This window comes from Ranitomeya variabilis, chromosome 1, assembly GCF_051348905.1.
Source record: "Ranitomeya variabilis isolate aRanVar5 chromosome 1, aRanVar5.hap1, whole genome shotgun sequence".
NCBI lineage: Eukaryota > Metazoa > Chordata > Amphibia > Anura > Dendrobatidae > Ranitomeya > Ranitomeya variabilis.
The window spans coordinates 216,338,501-216,360,082 of record NC_135232.1 but is presented as its reverse complement, the minus strand read 5'-3'; the positions used below and the strand labels follow the sequence as shown (position 1 = coordinate 216,360,082).

At 46.2% G+C, this 21,582-nt stretch overlaps 1 protein-coding gene across 1 annotated transcript in view; it reads right to left on the bottom strand.

Moving 5' to 3' along the window:
• The window catches only part of NAA25 (N-alpha-acetyltransferase 25, NatB auxiliary subunit), a 90,203-nt gene that overhangs the window by 25,562 nt on the left and 43,059 nt on the right, over window positions 1-21,582 (bottom strand). The window contains exons 10-19 of the mRNA XM_077292506.1: window positions 20,613-20,782; window positions 16,835-16,947; window positions 16,439-16,646; window positions 15,314-15,400; window positions 6,495-6,675; window positions 5,259-5,358; window positions 3,168-3,319; window positions 2,465-2,590; window positions 1,206-1,449; window positions 979-1,102 (exon numbers count right to left, since the gene is read on the bottom strand). Coding sequence (XP_077148621.1) covers window positions 979-1,102; window positions 1,206-1,449; window positions 2,465-2,590; window positions 3,168-3,319; window positions 5,259-5,358; window positions 6,495-6,675; window positions 15,314-15,400; window positions 16,439-16,646; window positions 16,835-16,947; window positions 20,613-20,782 — 1,505 coding nt within the window. The remainder of the gene's footprint in view (window positions 1-978; window positions 1,103-1,205; window positions 1,450-2,464; window positions 2,591-3,167; window positions 3,320-5,258; window positions 5,359-6,494; window positions 6,676-15,313; window positions 15,401-16,438; window positions 16,647-16,834; window positions 16,948-20,612; window positions 20,783-21,582) is intronic.

Here is a 21,582-nt window from a genome sequence, read left to right as displayed (position 1 = left end):
CTCAAAAAAATATTATAATGTCATTTTCTGGTCCCTTTAAATTATGCACATCATGCAATCATCACCTGATCTTTGAGAAATGATTAACGTGAAAGTTTTAAAGGGAAGTTTTTTCTGACAGGTAAAAAGAATAACACTAAAGTATGCAAGTAATTCCAGAGTGAAGCTGGGTATAATTAACCTTAAGTGGCTTTGAGAGGAAAAGGAGGGACGCATTATAAAGCAAACAGAAACTGCCGTCACAGGAACGCAGCTTGTTTCCAATACGAGACTACCATGTGATGGTAAAACAGGACACACCCAAAGGTGAAACCTACTCGAAAACCCAGGGCAATGAAAGGGACTTCCAGGCAATAGAATTTACATTGAATGGGTCAAACGTATCAGTGGAGAGAGCCGCAACTTCTTAATCTCTTGTATGGTATACGAGTATGCAGGTTAAAGCTTGCGAAAAATAAGCAGCATACGTCACCCACAGATTACTAAGAAAATAGTTTCACGCCTCAAAGAAAATCTATCAGCGGGATTTCACGCTCTCTAAACTATATGCACATGTAGTTCTTTCAAAGACAAGTCCCGCAATATCTTTACATGGCCAGTGAATTCCTCCATTATTGAGAAATCAGTAGTTGAATTGATATAGAAATTAGGCTGAAAAGCTACTGTAGATCTGAAGCCTCTGCCACTCCAGCTCTATTCCCCGCCCAACGCGAAATTTTGCTGCTGCTCATTGGTGGTGGTCTCAGGCCCCACGTATTTGTGAAACTAATGCCATACAGCGGCATCCATCACCTATAGACTTTTTTTTTTTTTTATTTAGATCTACATCATGATGGATGTCAAATTAACTGGTGGCTTTTTAAAAGATGTGAAGTACATTTGTGCAGCTCCTTCTGTTCATGTATCACAAGAGGGGCATATAAAAGGAGATGTTTCACTTTAAAATAAATACAAACAAAGGTATCAAAGTGTTCTTACCTATTCCACAAGTGTCCAGCTCATAAATATCATTCACTAGCTGAAAAGCCCCTTTTTGACACTGACAGCTGCCACTCCCCAAGAACCCAGCAAGCCGAGATGATGGAGGTCCCAGAAAAGGATACTATATATAAAAAAAATCCATATATACATATGCATTAGTATTTCAATATGACAGAAGGTATTTAATGTTTTGTATTCTAATTTCAGCTCAATCAAATCTATACCGTAATCATCTTCTCATTAAATTGTTTTGCTGACTCCAATGCCTCTTCATACTCTCGTAACAAAGCTCGGACAGTGTCAATCTTGGACGAGACTCCATTTTCCGTAGCTTTCTCTGAATTCTTCTTTTCATTTGTATGGTTTAGAGTAGTCAGTCCACTAACCAATCTTAAGGTTAGCGATCGGATGAGCAGCCAAATCCGCTCTTCCTCCAGTGACAGCGTCCTATGCTCTTCCGACACATCTCTATAAAAAAAAAAAAAAAAAGAAATAAGGTTGGTAAAAACAATTACAAGGGGGTTGTCCAAATTATGCAACTTATTCAGTAGATGACAATCTGTATACTCCAAGTGACCTCTGCAGGCAATCACTAGCCTTAGCGAGATATGACCAAGCGACCGCTGCGGTCAGTGACTGGCTGCAGATGTCACATGGGTATACGAGCTGTGATGTAAAACAGTCCACTCATGGGGGGCAGCAGCGGCAGAATGGAGTGTACATATGTATTTGTTTTAGCAGTGCATACATAACCTGGAAAACCCACTAGTTTTTTGTCATACAACATTCAAACATGGCAAATTATATATTACCGATATCTCTAAGTTTAAGGAAATTTGTTTAATGGCTGTTTCTTTGCAGAAATTTCAAGAAATCCAAGATAGTTTTCGACTAGGATTGGATTCTATAGAATACGCCTGAATGAATGAGACAATTGCAGAAATTTTTGTAAAAGAGTCTACCATGTGTGAGTATACCCAAAATATTTTAACTTCGAGTGCCAAAGTGTAAAGCCAATATCAATCATCACAGCACCTCTCCAGAGTTTCTTCTTATTGCAGCCGGATCGCTCCAGTGTTTGTCTGGTCACAACTCAATGTAAGTCTATGATGACCAGAACAAGGCTGTCAGACTTATACTGAGCACTTGTGACCGTTACCTCTGACTACAGGTCAATCAGAAGTTGCCGTCACAAGATGGCAGCCTGGGACCAGAGCGGCGCCGGGAAGAACTGAAGACAGAGGCTGGTAAGTATAACACTAGGGTGAGGGACCTTAGATTAGTAGCACCACTCAAGCTCTAAAATAAAAAACAAATGCTGGAGTGGTGCCTTAGGATAAAATTTACTTTGGGTGCAACTTATATTTTTTATAGTTACTTTTTTGTCATTGATATTCTACCATTTTGCATGTATGCACACTTGATATATTCACTTATTTGGAGGCCACTACTTTGTATGCATAATCAGTAGAATCATATGTACCGGTCCTTTGAGTCCCAGTTAAAAAGAACAGTCAGGTCCCTGTTGTCTCGGAGTTCTTTCCATGGAATGTCATCTTCCTCTGGGTTCAGACACATGGACTTTATATTTTCTTCTAGGCTAGTGGATCTGAGTAATGTACAGCAAGTAATAAAGCGGTTAATTGCAGAAAAACTAATGCAAAGGACACAGAAAAACTGACGGAATCAGTATTGTACATGTCAATGTGGCGGTTTCTGCAGCATGTGCAGAGAAATCAGACTTCAGCTGAAAGGTCTGCCCGGGTGAATGTACCAGCAATGCAACAGTGCAAAATTAAAGACACCTACACTTCACATATGTAGTACTAAAGTAAACCTTCTGAAAACCAGCAACTTCGGGATGGACATGACCTTTGTATCTAAAGGTGATCCCTGTCGGCCAGACTGGGCACGCTGCACTTTTCTGGCATGGCACATATTTGGCATTGACAACCCCGATCAGAACTGTGATAATTGCATACAGCAGGATGATGCTGGAACCAGAGGCTTAAGACATTGAAAACCAAAAGCTTCTATTTCAAAACTTTGGTCATTGAAGGATAACCTCTGGTTAACAGCACATAACACCGCTAAAGGGAATGTCTAGAGTCTTGTCGTAAACCGTTTCTTATCTTTCAGTTTGTGGCCATAAAACTTTCTAGGACCACAAATACACCAATCCTTACATATTAGCATCAAGTAAGAGATCCAGTAACATTCGTTCCGTGCGAACTTGTGCAAAATGAAGAGAGTTGTTCAACCGGTTCCTAAACGCAATGAATTCGGGGATTTTTTCAAAAGCTCCATATTTGTAGGCTTGTATTATATATTCTGAGGTCTGAAGTAAAAGCAAAACAAGAAATACGTCAGACGTGAACGGCCGAAAAATGTATCCAATGTACACTTCAGAGATAACTACAGATAATAAAAAGGTACAGTCTTACCAGATGCATGTGTCAAGTATGTGCCCATGACAACACTTCCCGTCATAAGCTCTATGCAGGTAAACTTGTAGGAAGGGACATTTACTGGAAGCCCCAAATCACTGTCCTAATGATCTAGGCTTCTTTCACACTTCCGTCGTTAGTCACCCGTCAGAATGCGTCGTCGTGACGTATTGACGGATGTCTTAACCCCTTAATGACAGCCAATACGTCTTTTAACTGACCTGAGATATAAGAGAATAGCGTCCCCATACAGGTGACAATCCAGTAGCTGTCGGCTGTACAATATAGCTGACAAACTGCTGCATCAGCCACAATCAGTGTTTGCCCCATCCAACTCTGTTTAACCCCTTAGATGCTGCTGTCAATAGTGACATCATATAAATTGTTAACAGAGTGTGGGGACTTCCTCTTTATCCAAATTGGTGCCCTCAGATCATGATTTTGTGGTCCTGATGTTTGTGATGGCAATTCATGACCAAATAGTGGCCTTAGAGTCTGATGGCTGTTGTAACCTGTTCAGACGTTAGAGGCATTTAGGTGGTAAAAATACACATTTTCATTTCTGTTATGCCACTTTGCACTAATTCCTGAAAATCACCTGAAAGGTTAATGAACTACCTGACAGCATTTCTCAATATGTCAGGGGGTGCTTATTTTAAAATGGTATAACTTTTGCGGTTTTCCCAATATATGGGACCCCTAAAGTCACTTCAAACATGGATAGGTCCCTAAAAAATAAATTACCTTGAAAAAATTAAAAATTACTGCTACATTTTTAAACCTCCTAAAATGCTAACAAAATAAAATAACATTTTACAAATGGTGCTGATGTAAAGCAGACATGAGGGAAATGTTATTTATTAATGGTTTGCTGTGCTATGACTATCTGGATTAAAGAGATAATCACTCAAAGTTTGAAAACTGCTAATTTTTTTAAATTTTTCTCAAATTTCTGATATTTTTTATAAACAAAACATATCAACCTAAATTTACCATTTTCATAAAGTATAATGTGTCACGAAAAAACAATCTCAAAATCACTGGGATTTGTTGAAGCGTTCCAGAGTTATTATCACAAAGTGACATTGGTCAGATTTTAAAAATTTGGTTCCGTCACTAGGGGGTTAAAAAGTGAAAAACGGATGTAACGCATTCTGTGTCCTGACAGATGCGTCGAACTAGGCGCTGCCTGAATTTTAATGTATAAAATTCGAGATCGAGGGAGAGAGACTAGAAAATCGTTTCAGGCATGCTCAGAATAGAAAAACGAGATATGTCGCTGGATTCCTGTGTTTGACGGTCAGTGACGGATCCTGCGTCCACAGGCTTCGATTATAGCCAACGACGGACAGCGCAGGACCCATCTCTGACAGATTTTCCGACGTGCAGAAAAAACGTTCCTCTGAATGTTTTCTCCGCCCGATGGACAGCAATTTTTCGACAGATCCAGTGCACGACGGATGAAACGGATGGCCATCCATCACGATCCATCGCTAATACAAGGCTATGGGGAAAAACAGGATCCTGCAGAAAAATTTGCAGGATCCTGTTTTCTCAAAAATTGACGGATTTCGACGGGAGCTAAATGACGGAAGTGTGAAAGAGGCCTTAACTACGAGCTAATGCTGATCAATATGAGATGTGTGTCCAAATATAGCCCCTACCACAAATCGGAACTGACAGATCCAAGGGCAGAAAGTGTTGTCATGAGGTTAAGAGCAGAGATACTTCACGCTCGAGGCTTGTTTCTACAGTCAAAATCTTAGAGGAGATCAGGAGCAGATGATGAAGACATCACATTAGCTCATCCGGCAGGCACAAGATACTTACATCTTTCTGGTTAGAATGGAAAAATCTAAGAGCGGCGTTGCAAGATTGTGATGCAGCAGTGTAGTGACCCAAGGGTGCTGCAAAACGAGTCAGCAAATAGCTGTAAAGCAAGAGCACGTGTTAGATTTCCATTACTGAGGGGCACACCATAACCCTCCATCAGAGCAGAACATTGCATTACTAAAGACATCAAAGATCTCCATAGAAAATAGGTAGGAAAACAGATAAAACTAATTGTCACTACTGTATAAGGGTACCGTCACACAGTGCCATTTTCATCGCTACGACGGCACGATTCGTGACGTTGCAGCGTCGTATGATTATCGCTCCAGCGTCGTAGACTGCGGTCACACGTTGCAATACACGGCGCTGGAGCGATAATTTCATGACGTATTTGCGATGTAGAAGCCGTTGGTTACTGTGCGCACATTGTATACAACCTGTGTCACACGATGCAATCATGCCGCCACAGCCGGACACTAGACGACGAAAGAAAGTTTCAAACGATCTGCTACGACGTACGATTCTCAGCGGGGATCCGGATCGCAGTAGCGTGTCAGACACAACGATATCGTAACGATATCGCTAGAACGTCACGAATCGTGCCGTCGTAGCGATGAAAATGGCACTGTGTGACGGTACCCTAAGGCATGAGGTGGACAGAAGAAGTGGTCTACAGAGTATGTCTGGGCAAAAAGAAAGTTTCACTTAAAGAAGAGCAGCTGGATGAGTGGTCCACTTACTAGACAACTATTGCATTAAAGCACCACTCCAGCATTTTTTTTTTTTTATTTCTGTGCTGGAGTGGCGCAATTACAGGAAGTTCATAGTCCCTACTTACTAGCTGCCTTCTTCAGCTATTCCCGGCGCTACTCCGGTCCTGATTTGCTTCCTGATCGGAAGTCAAAGATAACAGTCAAAAGCTCCTAATGCATGTCAATGAGTCCCTCGTTCTGGCTCTCATAGACTTACATTGAGGAGTAAAGTTGGATCACCCAGCAAACACTGGAGCTATTTGGCAGGGCACATCCTACAGAAGATGACCGGATGTAGCTTAGTGACTACACTCCAGCGGTAAAATAAATGAAAATATATATATTCATTTATTTTACCGCTGGAGTGTTTACAGTAATCTACATCTGGTCATCTGCAGGTTGTATCTATCACAGGAAAAAATGCTGGAGTGGTCCTTTAATATAAGTGAAAAACTGAGAAATGCCACATTGCAAACCTTACCCAATGGTGTCGTGCTGTATGTGTTTAGCATCAAGGCTGCCGTACAGCTCTACTGACGGCTCGAATGCTCCCAATCTGCAGTAAATGCGAATAAGCAGCAGTTTAAACTGAGCATTTGAAGGGCTGTTACTCAAACCTTCTTCTAAAAGAGCAAGACATTGCCATACTGCCCAGTCCTCTCCTGAGAAAGAAACACAAATTGATTTAATGGTTCTGCTACAGTTAAAGGGGTTTTCCCACGAACAAAGTACATTTTAATTAATAGATCTTGGAATAAAAATAATTTTCACAATTGCATGTGTTAAAAAAAAAAAAAAAAAAAAAAAAAAAAAGGCCCTGTGCTGAGAATCTTATAAATGGGCCCCTGCTGTGTATTGTGTACTAGCGGTGTCTGTCAGGGGCCCATTTATAATATCTCAGCACAAAAAGAGGGATTTTTGGTTCTTACCGTAAAATCTCTTTCTTGGAGCCTTCACTGGGGGACACAGGTAACCATGGGTGTATGCTGCTGTTGCTAGGAGGCTGATACTATGCAAATAAAGATAGATAACTCCTCCCCGGCAGCATACACCCTCCGACAGGCACCAGGCAATTCAGTTGGTGCAAAAGCAGTAGTAGGAACAAGTATAAACAACTCAACCTATGTACCAACCCACAACAACAGAACAATTGCCAATACGGTACAACATAAAGGGAGGGTGCTGTGTCCCCCAATGAAGGCTCCAAGAAAGATTTTACGGTAAGAACCAAAAATCCCTCTTTCTTTCTCGCTTCATTGGGGGACACAGGTAACCATGGGACGTCCAAAAGAAGTTCCAAGGGCGGGATAATTAGAGTAGAGAACTAGGTGAGCCGGTTCGGGACCCGCCTGTAGTATCTTCCTACCCAGGCCTGCATCTACAGAAGCCTGAGTGTGCACCTTGTAGAACTTCACAAAGGTGTGGATGGACGACCATGTTGCGGCCTTGCAAATCTGCGAGGCCGTAGCTTGGTGACGAACTGCCCAAGAAGCTCCCACAGACCGGGTAGAGTGAGCCCTCACCCCCGGGGGAGGCTGAATGTCTTGGACACGGTATGCCTCCAGGACCGCCGAATGGATCCACCGAGCAATTGTGGACTTAAGAGGCGGGGGAGCCCCTTCCGACGACCTTCCGAGACGACAAACAGAGGGTCGGACTGATGAAAAGGAGCAGTTCTGGAAAGATAGAGTCGGATAGCCCTGACCACATCCAAATTGCGGAGAGATTTCTCCAAAGGATGAACTAGGGAAGGGCACAAAGAATGAAGAACAATGTCTTCATTGATGTGAAATGCCGAAACCACCTTGGGGAGAAAAGAAGGAACAGGTCGAAGGACAACTTTGTCCTGATGGAGGACCAGGAAGGGAGAACGACAGGACAACGCCGCCAACTCGGAAACTCTACTAATGGAGGTGATAGCGACCAAAAATCGGTATTAGTCTTACCGGTAATTATGTTTCCAGGAGTCCATACTGACAGCACCATGGAGGACGTCTTCCCTCCTCCTTGCTGGGACAGGAAACACACGAGAGTTTAAATATCCGGTTCCACCCCTCACTCCTCAGTGTTGTAACAAGAACCAACTCATGGAATGATGCAAATAAAACATTTTAATGAATGAATCATATAACAAATAGTATATAGGCACACAAACTGATTATACCAAAAATTACAGATAGAATGGGGGGGAAAGTACCGGTGCTGTCAGTATGGACTCCTGGAAACATAATTACCGGTAAGACTAATACCGATTTTCCAGGAAGTCCCTCCTGACAGCACCATGGAGAGTACCAAAGACCCTCCTTAGGGTGGGATTACCACTTGGAGGACCTTCCTCCCAAAAGCCGTGTGCTGGCTGGACATAACATCAAGCTTATAATGTCTACAGAAGGTGTCAGCCCTGGCCCATGTAGCCGCCTTACAGATCTGTTCTACTGAGGCTCCTGCATGCTCCGCCCAGGAGGCAGATACTCCCCGAGTAGAATGGACTTTTAAACCTACTGGAGGGGACATGCCTTCTGACTGATAAGCATCTGAGATCACGGCTGTGATCCAACGTGCAATTGAGGTCTTAGAGGCCTTCTTACCTTTGTTCTTACCCCAAAAAGAATAAAAAGATTTGGATCTATACGCCAAGAGTCCGTAGCTTTAAGATAGTCCAGGACCCCCTGTCTGACATCCAGGGAATGGAGGACTCGCTCTTTCTCATTAGAAAGGTTATTACAAAAGGAAGGAAGTATTATTGCCTGGTTCCTATTTTTGATAGAAGCTACCTTCGGGATAAATGACGGATCTAATTTTAGAATTAGACTATCATCCCTGATCTGCAGGTAGGGATCCCTTGTACATAAGGCCTGAATTTCTCCAACCCTCCTGGCCGTAGTGACTGCTACTAAGAAAGCCGTTTTCCGGGTGCGAATAGAAATGGGCATATCATCCCCCATAGCGTAAGCGCCCTTACACAGGGCTCTAAGGACTAAGTTAAGGTCCCATGATGGTAATAGCTGCCTAATGGTAGGACGCATTCGTTGGGTGGCCCGAATGAACCTTATTATCCATGGGTCCAATCGACGCTCGGCCTCTTTCCACTCCTCCAGGATCATAGCTTTGATATGATCACTTATAGGAAATACAGTCTGATTCCGAGCCACTAGTCCCCCAAACATCAAGTCCTGTCTGGACTGTGGTTTGGAAGTGTCCTCGATCTGCATCGTATTTCGTACTGCCTGTACGAGTTCGTCCGTTTCTTCAGACTGGAAGAGGTACTTCCTGTTCCGATCCTGGCTTTCTACTGGAATTTCTCCCTCCTCTTCTGATGGCGAATCCCTGAGCTCGGAACCTTCATCAGACACTAAGCAAAAACAGAACTGCCTGGTGCCTGTCGGAGGGTGTATACTGCCGGGGAGGAGTCATTTCTTCTTTATTTGCATAGTGTCAGCCTCCTAGCGACAGCAGCATACACCCATGGTTACCTGTGTCCCCCAATGTAGCGAGAAATAGGGATTTTTGTGTACTCACCGTAAAATCCTTTTCGCCGAGCCACTCACTGGGGGACACAGGACCGTGGGTCTATGCTGATGCAACTAGGAGGCTGACACTAAGTAAATACAAAAAAGGTTAGCTCCTCCTCTGCAGTATACACCGCCCACTGGCTCCGGATAATACCAGTTCATAGCCAAGCAGTAGGAGATTAACAAGATTTAACCGTAGTAACAACATGTCAAAGACTAAAACACTCATCATAGGCAACAAGCCAAAAACAAGGGTGGGTGCTGTGTCCCCCAATGTGTGGCTCGGAGAAAAGGATTTTACGGTGAGTACACAAAAATCCCTATTTCTCCATCGCCACATTGGGGAACACAGGACCTTGGGACGTCCAAAAGCAGTCCCTGGGTGGGGAATAACAACCTAGCAGTGTAAACTTATGGCACCTGCTGTCTACAGGTGCACAACCGCTGCCTGCAGAATATGCCTGCCCAGGCTTTCATCTGAGGATGCCTGAGTATGGACATTGTAATGCTTTGAAAAGGTGTGCAGGCTAGACCAGGTTGCAGCTTTGCAATCCTGCTCTGCAGAAGCTTGATTTAGAATGGCCCAGGAAGCACCCACCGACCGAGTGGAGTGTGCCCTGAGGCCCGCAGGGATAGGCTTGCCTCTGACGCGGTAAGCCTCTTGAATGGTCGACCGAATCCATCTGGCCATTGTCGAATTAGAAGCGGCCAGTCCCTTCCGGTGTCCCGCCGGGAGCACGAACAGAGCATCCGTCTGATGAAAGGATGCCGTCCTGGACACGTACTTCCTGAGAGCACTGACAAGATCCAAGGAGTGAAGAGCCTTCTCCACGCTGTTCGTTGAAGTAGGGCAAAGTGACGGAAGTACGATATCTTGATTGAGGTGGAAGGAAGACTCCACCTTCGGGAGGAAAGTAGGGGACGGTCTGAGGACCACCTTGTCTCGGTGGAACGTAAGGAACTGCGTCCGACAGGAAAGAGCAGCTAACTCCGAGACTCGTCTGATCGAGGTAATAGCGACGAGGAAGGTCACTTTCCACGAAAGAAGAGATAGAGGGATGTCCCGTAACGGTTCGAAGGGAGATTCCTACAGGACACCTAGGACCAGATTAAGGTCCCGAGCCTCTAGAGGCGCTCTGTAGGGAGGCACCACGTGAGAGACTCCCTGAAAAAAAGTTCTGACCTGAGTCTTGGATGCGATTTTCTGTTGAAAAAGGACTGACAAGGCCGAGACCTGACCTTTAAGGGAACTCGGCGAAAGCCCCAAGTCCAGACCTGTTTGGAGGAAATCCAGGATGGTAGGGATGTTGAAAACTATAAGAGGGCGACCTCTGCTTCTGCACCAATCGAAGAAGATCCTCCAGATCCGATGGTAGATGCGCGATGACACCGGCTTTCGGGCATTGAACAAGGTGGAAACTACCTCACGGGAAAAACCCACTTGAGTCAGAACCCAGAATTCAACAGCCATGCCGTCAAACACAGGGCCCCTGAGTTCTGGTGGTAAATCGGGCCCTGAGAAAGTAGATCTGGAAGGCGCCAAGGAACGTCTGCGAGGAGCTGGATCAGCTCTGCACATCACGCCCTGCGAGGCCAATCCGGGTCGATGAGAATCACCGGGACACCCTCTGCCTTGACCTTCCTGATTACTCTGGGAAGCAGGGGCAGGGGAGGAAACAGGTAAGGGAGGCGAAACTGACTCCAAGGATGGACTTGCGCCTCCGCCCCGATTGCTCTGGGGTCCCGGACCGCCCAGAAGCCATCAAGTCTACGTCCGGAGTACCCCAATGATGGCAAATCTGTTGGAATATGTCCTGATGGAGAGACCAGTCTCCTGAGGAGAGACCTTGCCGGCTGAGGAAATCCAGGGCCCAATTCTCCACACCTAGAATGTGAACTGCCGATATGACCGAGAAGTTGTTTTCGGCCCAGCGAAGGATGTGCTCTACCTCGCACATTGCAGCTCTGCTGCGGGTTCCCCCTTAATGGTTTATATAAGCCACAGCCATGGCATTGTCCGACTGGATATGGATGGGGCGGCCTGCTAGGAGATGATGGAACCGCTTCAGGGATAGCCGGATCGCAAGTATCTCCAGTATATTGATGGGAAGGCGTGATGAGTCCAAGTTCCCTGCGCAGTGTAATGGCGAAAAACCGCACCCCAGCCTAGGAGGCTGGCGTCGGTAGTGACTACCAGCCAATGGACTGGGAGGAAAGACTTCCCTTGGAGGAGAGAGGTTCGGAGCATCCACCATTGGAGTGACTGCTTGACCCGAGAAGAGAGGACACAGTCGGTCGAAGGAAAAGGGACTCCCGTCCCATGCGTCCAGCAGAGCATGCTGTAGGGGACGGAGGTGCAGTTGCACAAATGGAATTGCCTCCATTGCGGCCACCATCTTCCCGAGAATCCTCATGCCGAAACGGATGGAACAAGGGGACGGCTGAAGAAGCTTCCAGACCCCCTGTTGAAGAGCCAGGACCTTGTCCCGAGGAAGAAGCACCAACCCTAGGGAGGTGTCCAGGGTCATGCCCAGAAAGGAGATCTGTTGAGCTGGAACAGGAGGTGACTTTTTTAGGTTGCTCAACCAGCCCAACCGAGAAAGAGCATCCAAGGAAATGCGGACGCACTCCTCGCAGGCTCGGAAAGATGGGCCTTTGACTAGTAAGTCATCTAGGTAAGGAAGCACGACTAGACCCCGAGAATGCAGAATGGCCATGACAGCCGCCATGACCTTTGTGAAAACTCTGGGGGCAGTGGCAAGGCCGTGACCTGAAAATATTCTTCTCCGACGGAGAAGCGAAGGAACCTTTGATGAGGTGGGAAGATTGGGATGTGGAGGTATGCATCCCGGATGTCGATGGATGCTAAAAAATCGCGTAGTTCCATCGAGGCAATGACGGAACGGGGAGATACCATCCTGAAATAACGGACTTTGACAAATCTGTTCAAGAGCTTTAGGTCCAGGATGGGCCTTACCGTTCCATCCTTTTTGGGGACCATAAATAGATTTGAATAAAAACCGCGGAACCTTTCGTCCTCTGGGACAGGGACAATCACTCCGTCTTGTCGGAGCGACTGAATGGCCTTGGAAAAAGCCCGCGCGCGCGTTCCCACTTTCGGGAGGGTGGGAAGCGAAAAACCGGGTTGGAGGTGGGAAGGAAAAAAATAAAAAAATAAATCGATTTTGTAACCAGATCCCTGACCCACTCGTCATGAACGACTGAGAAGCAGACATGACGAAACAAGAGAAGGCGTCCGCCTACTTTGCTGGTGTCGTCCAGAAGAGATTGCGAGTCATTTAGAGGAAGACGATTGGGGTCTGGATCCCCTGGACCTAGACTGTGTGGAGCAGCCCCTCCAGGAATGGTTGGGCCTGTATGGAGCCTGAGGGCTTTTGTCTCTGTCTGCCGGCGCGGCGCCCTGAGCCAGGGGAATAGGCTGAGGAATGCCATGCGTAAGATCCATGAAAGGGCAGAAAAACGAGCCTGCGGCTGTCGTCGGAACGGTTGTCTGAACCTCTGCTGGAGAAGGGAAGTACTTTCCCCCCCCCCCCCCGTAGTGTCTGAAATCAGTTTGTCCAGCTTTTCCCCAAATAGACGGCCCCCGATATATGGCAGAGATGTGAGGGAATTTTTAGAGACTGAGTCCGCTCGCCAATTCCTCAGGCATAGCGCTCTTCTAATCGCCACAGCGTTTGAAGCCGTAAGTGCAGAGCAGTTCGCCGCGTCCAGGGAAGCGTTTACTAAGTAATCGCCCGCCAGGGAAATTTGATTTGCTAGCTCCGCTAAGTCAGAAGGAAGATCACTGCTCTGTAAGGCCTTGTGTAGGGAATCTGCCCAAGAAGTCACGGCTTTGGCTACCCAGGTAGCAGCGGAGGGAAAGAGTGCCGAGCCTGAAGCCTCGAAAGCTGAACGGGCGAGACTGTCAACTAGGCGGTCTGTGGGATCTTTGATAGAAGATCCGTCCGGCACTGATAGGACAGTTTTAGAGGACAAACGTGAGACAGGAGGATCCACAGGAGGGGATTCTGTCCATTGTTTGCGGAGATCAGGAGAAAAAGGATATTTGGACTCCAGAGATCTTTGGCCCTGAAAGCGTTTGTCTGGACGCTCCCTATGCCGCTGGACTATGTCCTGGAACTCCGGGTGATTGGCAAACACCCTGTGAGTACGTTTGGTCCTTTTAAAAGATACCGAATTGTCCGTACTGGAGGTCGCTGGTTCCTCATCAACCTGAAGGGACTGGTTGACGGCCTCGATGAGACTATCTATAGTGCTCTGATAACCTGGAAACTCCATCAGACTCAGGATCAGAGTCCTGGTCGGAAGAGGTGCCTGGGGAGCGAGAGTGGGAAGCGGAGCTAACGGACGCCGAGGCACCAGAGGGCCTGGGGAACGAGCTATGGACGCGCTTCCTAGAAGGCCGCTTGAGCCTAGAGTGAGAGCAGCCCCTGCAGGCTGAAGATTACGCAGATGTAGGGGAAGCTTCCTGAATAGGCGGATTAGTGGTCCTGCTCCTGGTTGGATCCTGGAGGGACTCGATAGCTTTAGTCAAAAAAGCCATAGATTGCGAAAGTGACAAAGCCCACTCAGGGGGACTGGTCACCGCGGGCTAGTTTGTGGGGGGGGGGAGGGGGGGAGCACCTGAGCGCATTTAGGGTCACAAGCATTACAGAGCGGAGCAGTATGCCCGCTTGGTAGTGCAGCCTGACAGGACGTGCAAGAAGTGAAGAACACTGTTTTTGCCGACTTTTTGGGTTTATGCAGAGACATGTTGTCAGCTAACCTCTGTGCAGGGCTGTGGGGCACCTAAGCAGCTAGTGAGCGGAGCACTGTGTGCAGGAGTAGGAGGGCCTGTGTCAGTGTGCAGTGCACCTACCCAGGTCCTGTGTCCGGATGCCGCAATGAGACTGGAGAGGGACGCAAGACACCGGGAGCTCTCTCTTCCATCCAAGATGGCCGCCGAGAGTTGAGAGGCGCTTCTCGCAATGTTCGAGAAGCGCTGGGCGGGGCCTCGCGCGTGACACGTGCAGTGGGCGGAACTTCGCCTAGCTAAGGTCAAAGCCGGGGACTAAATTAGCGGTGCCCGGCCGTGACATGCGGCCGAGCCCGCGGTGCGCTTGGGAGCCACCCCCCTACCCTATCAGACTCACCGCTTGTGGTCCTCTTCAGGTGAGGTACGAGGGGAGGTGCAGTTAACCTCAATCCACCGCCCTCTTGATTTCACAGGGCTAGGTCACGGCCAAACATCCCATGTCGCAGGAAAGGATACGGGGAGTAAACTCGCCGTGCTCGCCTGTTGGTGTTTCGAGGGAGATCGGCCCCCTTAAAAGGGTCCGTCACCCCCTTCGTCCTCTTGCGCAAAGTTAAAAAATTTAAAATAAAAATAAAAAAATAAAAAAAGAAACGTCTGGAAAACTTCAGACGCAGTGTGCCTCCTACGGACACTAAGCAAGAACTGGTATTATCCCGAGCCAGTGGGTGGTGTATACTGCAGAGGAGGAGCTAACTTTTTTTGTATTTACTTAGTGTCAGCAGCATACACCCACGGTCCTGTGTCCCCCAATGTGGCGATGGAGAAAAACATTTTTTTTTTTTTTTTTTAACAAAACCAATTGTGGAAATTATTATTTAAAGAAATATTAAAGTGCTGATTAAAATTAACTGTGTTAGCGGGGAAACCCCTTTAAAGCAAATATACATTTAGTATCTCCTTTAGTTACCAAATGGAAATCATCTATGACTTGAGTGAAATGGAGACGTTACATGACATGAATAATACACTTGCCATCATTCCACAGGTCCAGCAGCATATGAGCACCGATTAAACAGTAGTAGTCAGAGAACTGCAGCTCTGTCTTCAGGCATGAGCTTCCTGTGGATAAAAGAGTACACCAATAACATGTCAGCAGTAGTGTTGAGCATTCCGATACCGCAAGTATCGGGTATCGGCCGATACTTGCGGTATCGGAATTCCGATACCGAGATCCGATACTTTTGTGGTATCGGGAATCGGAATTTCTCAGTGTATGGTTCCCATTGTCTGAAGGAGAGGAAACTCTCCCTCAGGCCCTGGGATCCATATCCATGTAAAAAATAAAGAATTAAAATAAAAAATAGGGATATACTCACCCTCTGACGCGCCCTGGTAGTAACCGGCAGCCTGCTTTGCTTAAAATGAGCGCGTTCAGCACCTTCCAAGACGTCACGGCTTCTGATTGGTCGCGTGCCGCTCATGTGACCGCCACGCGACCAATCACAAGCCGTGACGTCATTCTCAGGTCCTAAATTCCTAGAATTAGGAATTTAGGACCTGAGAATGACGTCACGGCTTGTGATTGGTCGCGTGGCGTAGGAATTTAGGACCGGAGAATGATGTCACGGCTTGTGATTGGTCGCGTGGCGGTCACATGAGCGGCACGCGACCAATCAGAAGCCGTGACGTCATGGAAGGTGCTGAACGCGCTCATTTTAAGCAACGGAAGCTGCCGGTTAACAGCGGTAAGGTGCAGGGGCCTCCGGACAGGTGAGTATATCAATATTTTTTATTTTAATTCTTTATTTTACACATTCATATAGATCCCAGGGCCTGAAGGAGAGTTTCCTCTCCTTCAGACCCTGGGAACCATCAGGATACCGTCCGATACTTGGTGTCCCATTGACTTGCATGGGTATCGGGTATCGGAATCGGCGAGATCCGATACTTTGCCGGTATCGGCCGATACTATCCGATACCGATACTTTCAAGTATCGGACGGTATCGCTCAACACTAGTCAGCAGGGCTCGGCACATAACCCTTCTACCAGTTCTAAGCTTTTATTTATGTCCTATGGATTTAAGCAGCAGAAAAGACGGTAGCGTACCCAGAAGAAAACACAGTATAAAGGCTAACAGCGTGTGACCGATACTTACCAAACTGTAGACCGTGTCTGTACCTCCCAATAACCTCTCTGATGGCATCCTGCTTCTGCATCTTTTCCATCTTGTAACTGAGGCCAAGCAGCCTGGTGAGCTGAACCACGCACAGATGTCTCTGCATAGCCTTGATGTCTGCCGGCAGAGCGACGTCGCCTTCTGCTGGAGGAGTCAGAGGCAGTGATCCAAGCAACCTGTTTATAAACTACATTATATGGATGTTGTTAGCAAGGTTTGGTGCCTTAATTAGTGCGTGTACTTCCCCATTACCCCATGTACTACTTGGGGGCTATTAGGCCACATACCATTACTTAGTAATGGTCAATAGAATGAAGTCTGGAGAATGTACTGTGTGAAATAATCAAAGGGAACCCCTCAGCAAGAACTACTTACAACTGAATGCTGACTGGAAGAAAGGAGATCCACAAACACCTTAATATCAGTGAAACAACAAGGCTTGTCCCCGAACTTCAGGAAAAACTGAAACATCAGATCCTCTGGCTCTCCTGAACAGAGACAAAAACCAAATGAACACTCCGCTCCCCCTGTTCCATAATACACAACTGGCCAATTGAGCAGCATGTAAAATGTGACCAGGAGCACCCTAAGGGTCTATGCACAGGGTGCAATCAATAACAGGGTACTGTAAAATTAGTGCAAAATTAGTTTGTTTTTTTTTATTGCTTTGTGAAATTGTGGCAAAACTGGTTATTCAACTGCACCACGAGAACAGACCTTAAAGTGGTTGTCCAGTAGGTTATATTGATGGCCTACCCTTAGGATAGGTCATCAGTAACAGATCGAGGGGTGCAAAACCTCAGATGTGCTCGGTGCCAGTCGGAAGTGATCAGCTGTAGAAGAGTATAGCTCCCACAGGAGCAAGGTGCTGCAGATCCACTCCTACACTGTGTTCCAAATTATTATGCAAATAATATTTCCTCATTTTCTCTAAATTACCTCTCTGAATTGCAGTCATTGTTATTTTCCAGTCATCTACTATTCTAGTATAATTGCAATGTTTTGGAACAAACTGCCTATGAAAACAGTATCTTTTAAAAAAAAAATAAACACTCAAAATGCATGTTCCAAATTATTATGCACAGCAGAGTTTTCAACCTATTTTAATTTGAACAAAAAAATGGTCAATTGTGAAGTTATAAGCATTATCAGCTTATTACAAAATGAAATCAAACAGTTTTCAAGTGAAAACTTTATTCTAGGTGATGTTACATTTGCACTTAGGACCCCTTGTTCGAAAGAAGCTTCTGAACTCTCTCGTCCATTTAATGTCAGTTTTTGGATGGTTTCTGCTTCAATTGTTTTGCATGAGGACAGAATACCCTCCCAGAGCTGTTGCTTAGATGTGAACTGCCTCCCGCCATCATAGACACTCCTTTTGATGATGCTTCAGAGGTTCTCAATGGGGTTGAGGTCAGGGGAAGATGGTGGCCACAACATAAGTTTGTCCTCTTTTATGCCCATAGCAGCCAGAGATGCAGATGTGTTTTCTGCAGCATGAGACGGTGCATTATCATGCATGAAAATGATCTTGCTGCGGAAAGCACGGTTCTTCCTCTTGAACCATGGCAGGAAGTGTTGTTTTAGAAACTCCACATAGATTATGGAGTTCATCTTTACCCCTTCAGGGATCATAAAGGGGCCGACAATCTCTCTCCCCATGATTCCAGCCCAAAACATTACTCCACCTCCTCCTTGTTGGCGCCTTAGCCGTGTTTTATGGGGTGTCCATCAACCAGCCATCCTCCACTCCATCCATCTGGACCATCGAGCGTTGCACGGCACTCATCGGTGAACCAAACAGTTTGGAAGGCAGTCTTCATGTATCGTTTGGCCACTGGAGCCGTTTCTGCTTGTGTGCAGTGGATAGAGGTGGTCGACAGAATGGCTTACGCACAGCTGAAAACCTCTGAAGGACCCTGCATCTTGTTGTTCTGGGGACGTTGGAGGCACCAGCAGCTTCAAAAACTTGTCTGCTGCTATGACAAGGCATTTTTGCAGCTGCTCTTTTAACCTTACGCAATTTCCTGTTGGAAAGAGTCCTCAATTTTTCCTTATCAGCACGCACAAGTGTGTGCTGGGAATCAGCTACATACTTCTTGATTGTGCGATAATCACGATGAAGTGTCTTGGCAATGTTGATTGTAGTCATGCCTTGACCTAAATACTCCACAATTTGTTGCTTCTCAACAGCCGACATCCTTTTTCTTTCCCATTCTGGCCAAAAATATAGGCTGCTTAATAATGTGGAACAGCCTTCTTAAGTAGTCTTACCTTTATTTGGACACACCTACCAAACTAATTCGCACAGGTATCTGCAATTGCTTTCAGTGATATAAAGAGCCCTGACACATCACCATCAATGAGTTTAAATGACAAACAAAAAAATTCCAACCTTATCACTCCTAAACTCTTTGTGCATAGTAATTTGGAACACAGTGTATTCAAGTAAAGGCCAGGCCACAATACAGTTGACTGCCATGCGCTGTTCCACTACGCAACTGATGGCTGCTGCTGGCATCGCAAACACCTGATCATTGCAGCTGCTGGGTGTTGCACCCCACAATATGATACTGATGACCTATCCTAAGGATAGGTCATCTATATAAAAGTGTTGGACAACCTCTAATGATAGATATGCAAGGAGCAGAGGGCAATTTAAATAGCCTAACATCACCCTGCAAATTAATCACCGAAGTGTACAGATATTTAGACAAGATTCAATGGGGTTGTCCAGATTTATGAAATAAAGTAGACTTTTTTTTCTAATCAGCAACACCCACCATTGGTTGTATATGGTATTGCAGCTCAGCTCCATTCACTTCAATGGGTCAGAGCTGTAACAAGGCACAACCAATGGTCGGGGTGGAACTGTTCTTGAAATACAGCAGCCACGTTTTTCGCTCCCCTCCTTCCCAGAGCCATAAGGCCATGTGAGGGCTTATTTTTTTGCAAAACAAGTTGTACTTTTGAACGACATCATTGGTTTTAGCATGTCGTGTACTAGAAAACGGGAAAAAAATTCCAAGTGTGGTGAAATTGCAAAAAAAGTGCAATACCACACTTGTTTTTTGTTTGGCTCTTTTGCTAGGTTCACTAAATGCTAAAACTGACCTGCCATTATGATTCTCCAGGTCATTACGAGTTCATAGACACCTAACATGACTAGATTATTTTTTATCTAAGTAGTGAAAAAAATTTCCAAACTTTGCTAAAAAAAAAAAAAAAAAAAAAAAAAAATTGCGCCATTTTCCGATACCCATAGCATCTCCATTTTTCATGACCTGGGGTCGGTTGAGGGCTTATTTTTTTGTGTGCCAAGCTGGCATTTTTAATGATACCATTTTGGTGCAGATACATTCTTTTGATCACCCGTTATTGCATTTTAATGCAATGTCACTGCGACCAAAAAAACTTAATTCTGGCGTTTCAAATTTTTTTCTCGCTACGCTGTTTAGCGATCAGGTTAATGCTTTTTTTTTTATTGATAGATCGGGCGATTCTGAACGCGGCGATATCAAATATGTGTAGGTTTGATTTTTTTTTATTGATTTATTTTGAATGGGGCGAAAGGGGGGTGATTTAAACTTTTATATATTTTTTTTTTACTTTTGCCATGCTTCAATAGCCTCCATGGGAGGCTAGAAGCTGGCACAACTTGATCGCCTCTGCTACATAGCAGCGATCATCAGATCGCTGCTATGCAGCAGAAATGCAGGTGTGCTATGAGCGCCTTCCACAGGGTGGCGCTCACAGCTACCGGCGATCAGTAACCATAGAGGTCTCAAGGACCTCTATGGTTACTCTGCCGAAGCATCGCTGACCCCCGATCATGTGACGGGGGTCAGCGATGCGCTCATTTTCGCCCGGCCGGAAGCACCGGTTAAATGCCGCTGTCAGCGTTTGACAGCAGCATTTATCTAGTTAATAGCAGCGGGTGAATTGCGATTTCACCCGCTGCTATTGCGGGCACATGTCAGCTGCTCAAAACAGCTGACATGTCCCGGCTTTGATGCGGGCTCACTGCCGGAGCCCGCATCAAAGAGGGGGATCTGACCTCGGACGTACTATCCCGTCCGAGGTCAGAAAGGGGTTAACAAGCAAGACCATATACTGTAAATGGAAATCAACAAAACTCTGTTAGGACACTTACCAAGCTTATACTCATCATTACATCCCCTCAGTCTTAGTCGACGAATCAGCTCGAGTTTGGCTAAGTGTGGCCCCCGAAGTGGGCGAGGGTTCTGTGAGTCTGACTCTATTTGTTCTTCTATAAATGTAACTACTTGTTCAATAGTGTAATCGAGATTTCCTTCCAATGACCTGGAGGAAAGACAAAGGTGGTGACTCGCTGGCCATCGCTAATTAAACTTTAAAGAAGCAATACGGTTTGTTTGTTTTGTTTTTTTAACATCAGTGAAGTTGATCCCGTATTGGAAAGGCAATGCCCACGGATCAATCAGTCCTATGTAATGCTTTCATGGGCTAACTTAACTGGACTAAGAAAGGAATCAGTCACGCGACACCCAACTGGTACTCAACACCATGCTGATCCTTCTCACAGAACATGTTGGGGCCCCCCTATAGACATCAGATGGTTGGGAGTCACACCAACTTTAACCCCTTCCTGCCGTGCCCAATTTCCGTTTTTCCTCCCCTTCTCCCAAGAGCCATAAAATTTTTATTTTTCTGGCCACATAGCCGTATGAGTATGTGCACACGTTGCAGATTTCTTGCGGATCCGCAGCGTTTTTTTCCGAGCAGAAACGCTGCAGATCCGCAAGTGATTTACAGTACAATATAAATGAATGGGGAAAAAAATGCTGTGCTAATGGTGCGGAAAATTCCGCACTGGAAACGCAGCAGATTCAAAAAAGGACCCATTGACTTCCGGATCTGCGGTTTTGCTGCGGAGTTGCGTGCGAGAAACGCTGCAGATCGGGATAGGGAAGTGTGTCTGCGGTGGCCGGCGGGGCTGCGTGTGTCTGCGGTGGCCGGCGGGGCTGCGTGTGTCTGCGGTGGCCGGCGGGGCTGCGTGTGTCTGCGGTGGCCGGCGGGGCTGCGTGTGTCTGCGGTGGCCGGCGGGGCTGCGTGTGTCTGCGGTGGCCGGCGGGGCTGCGTGT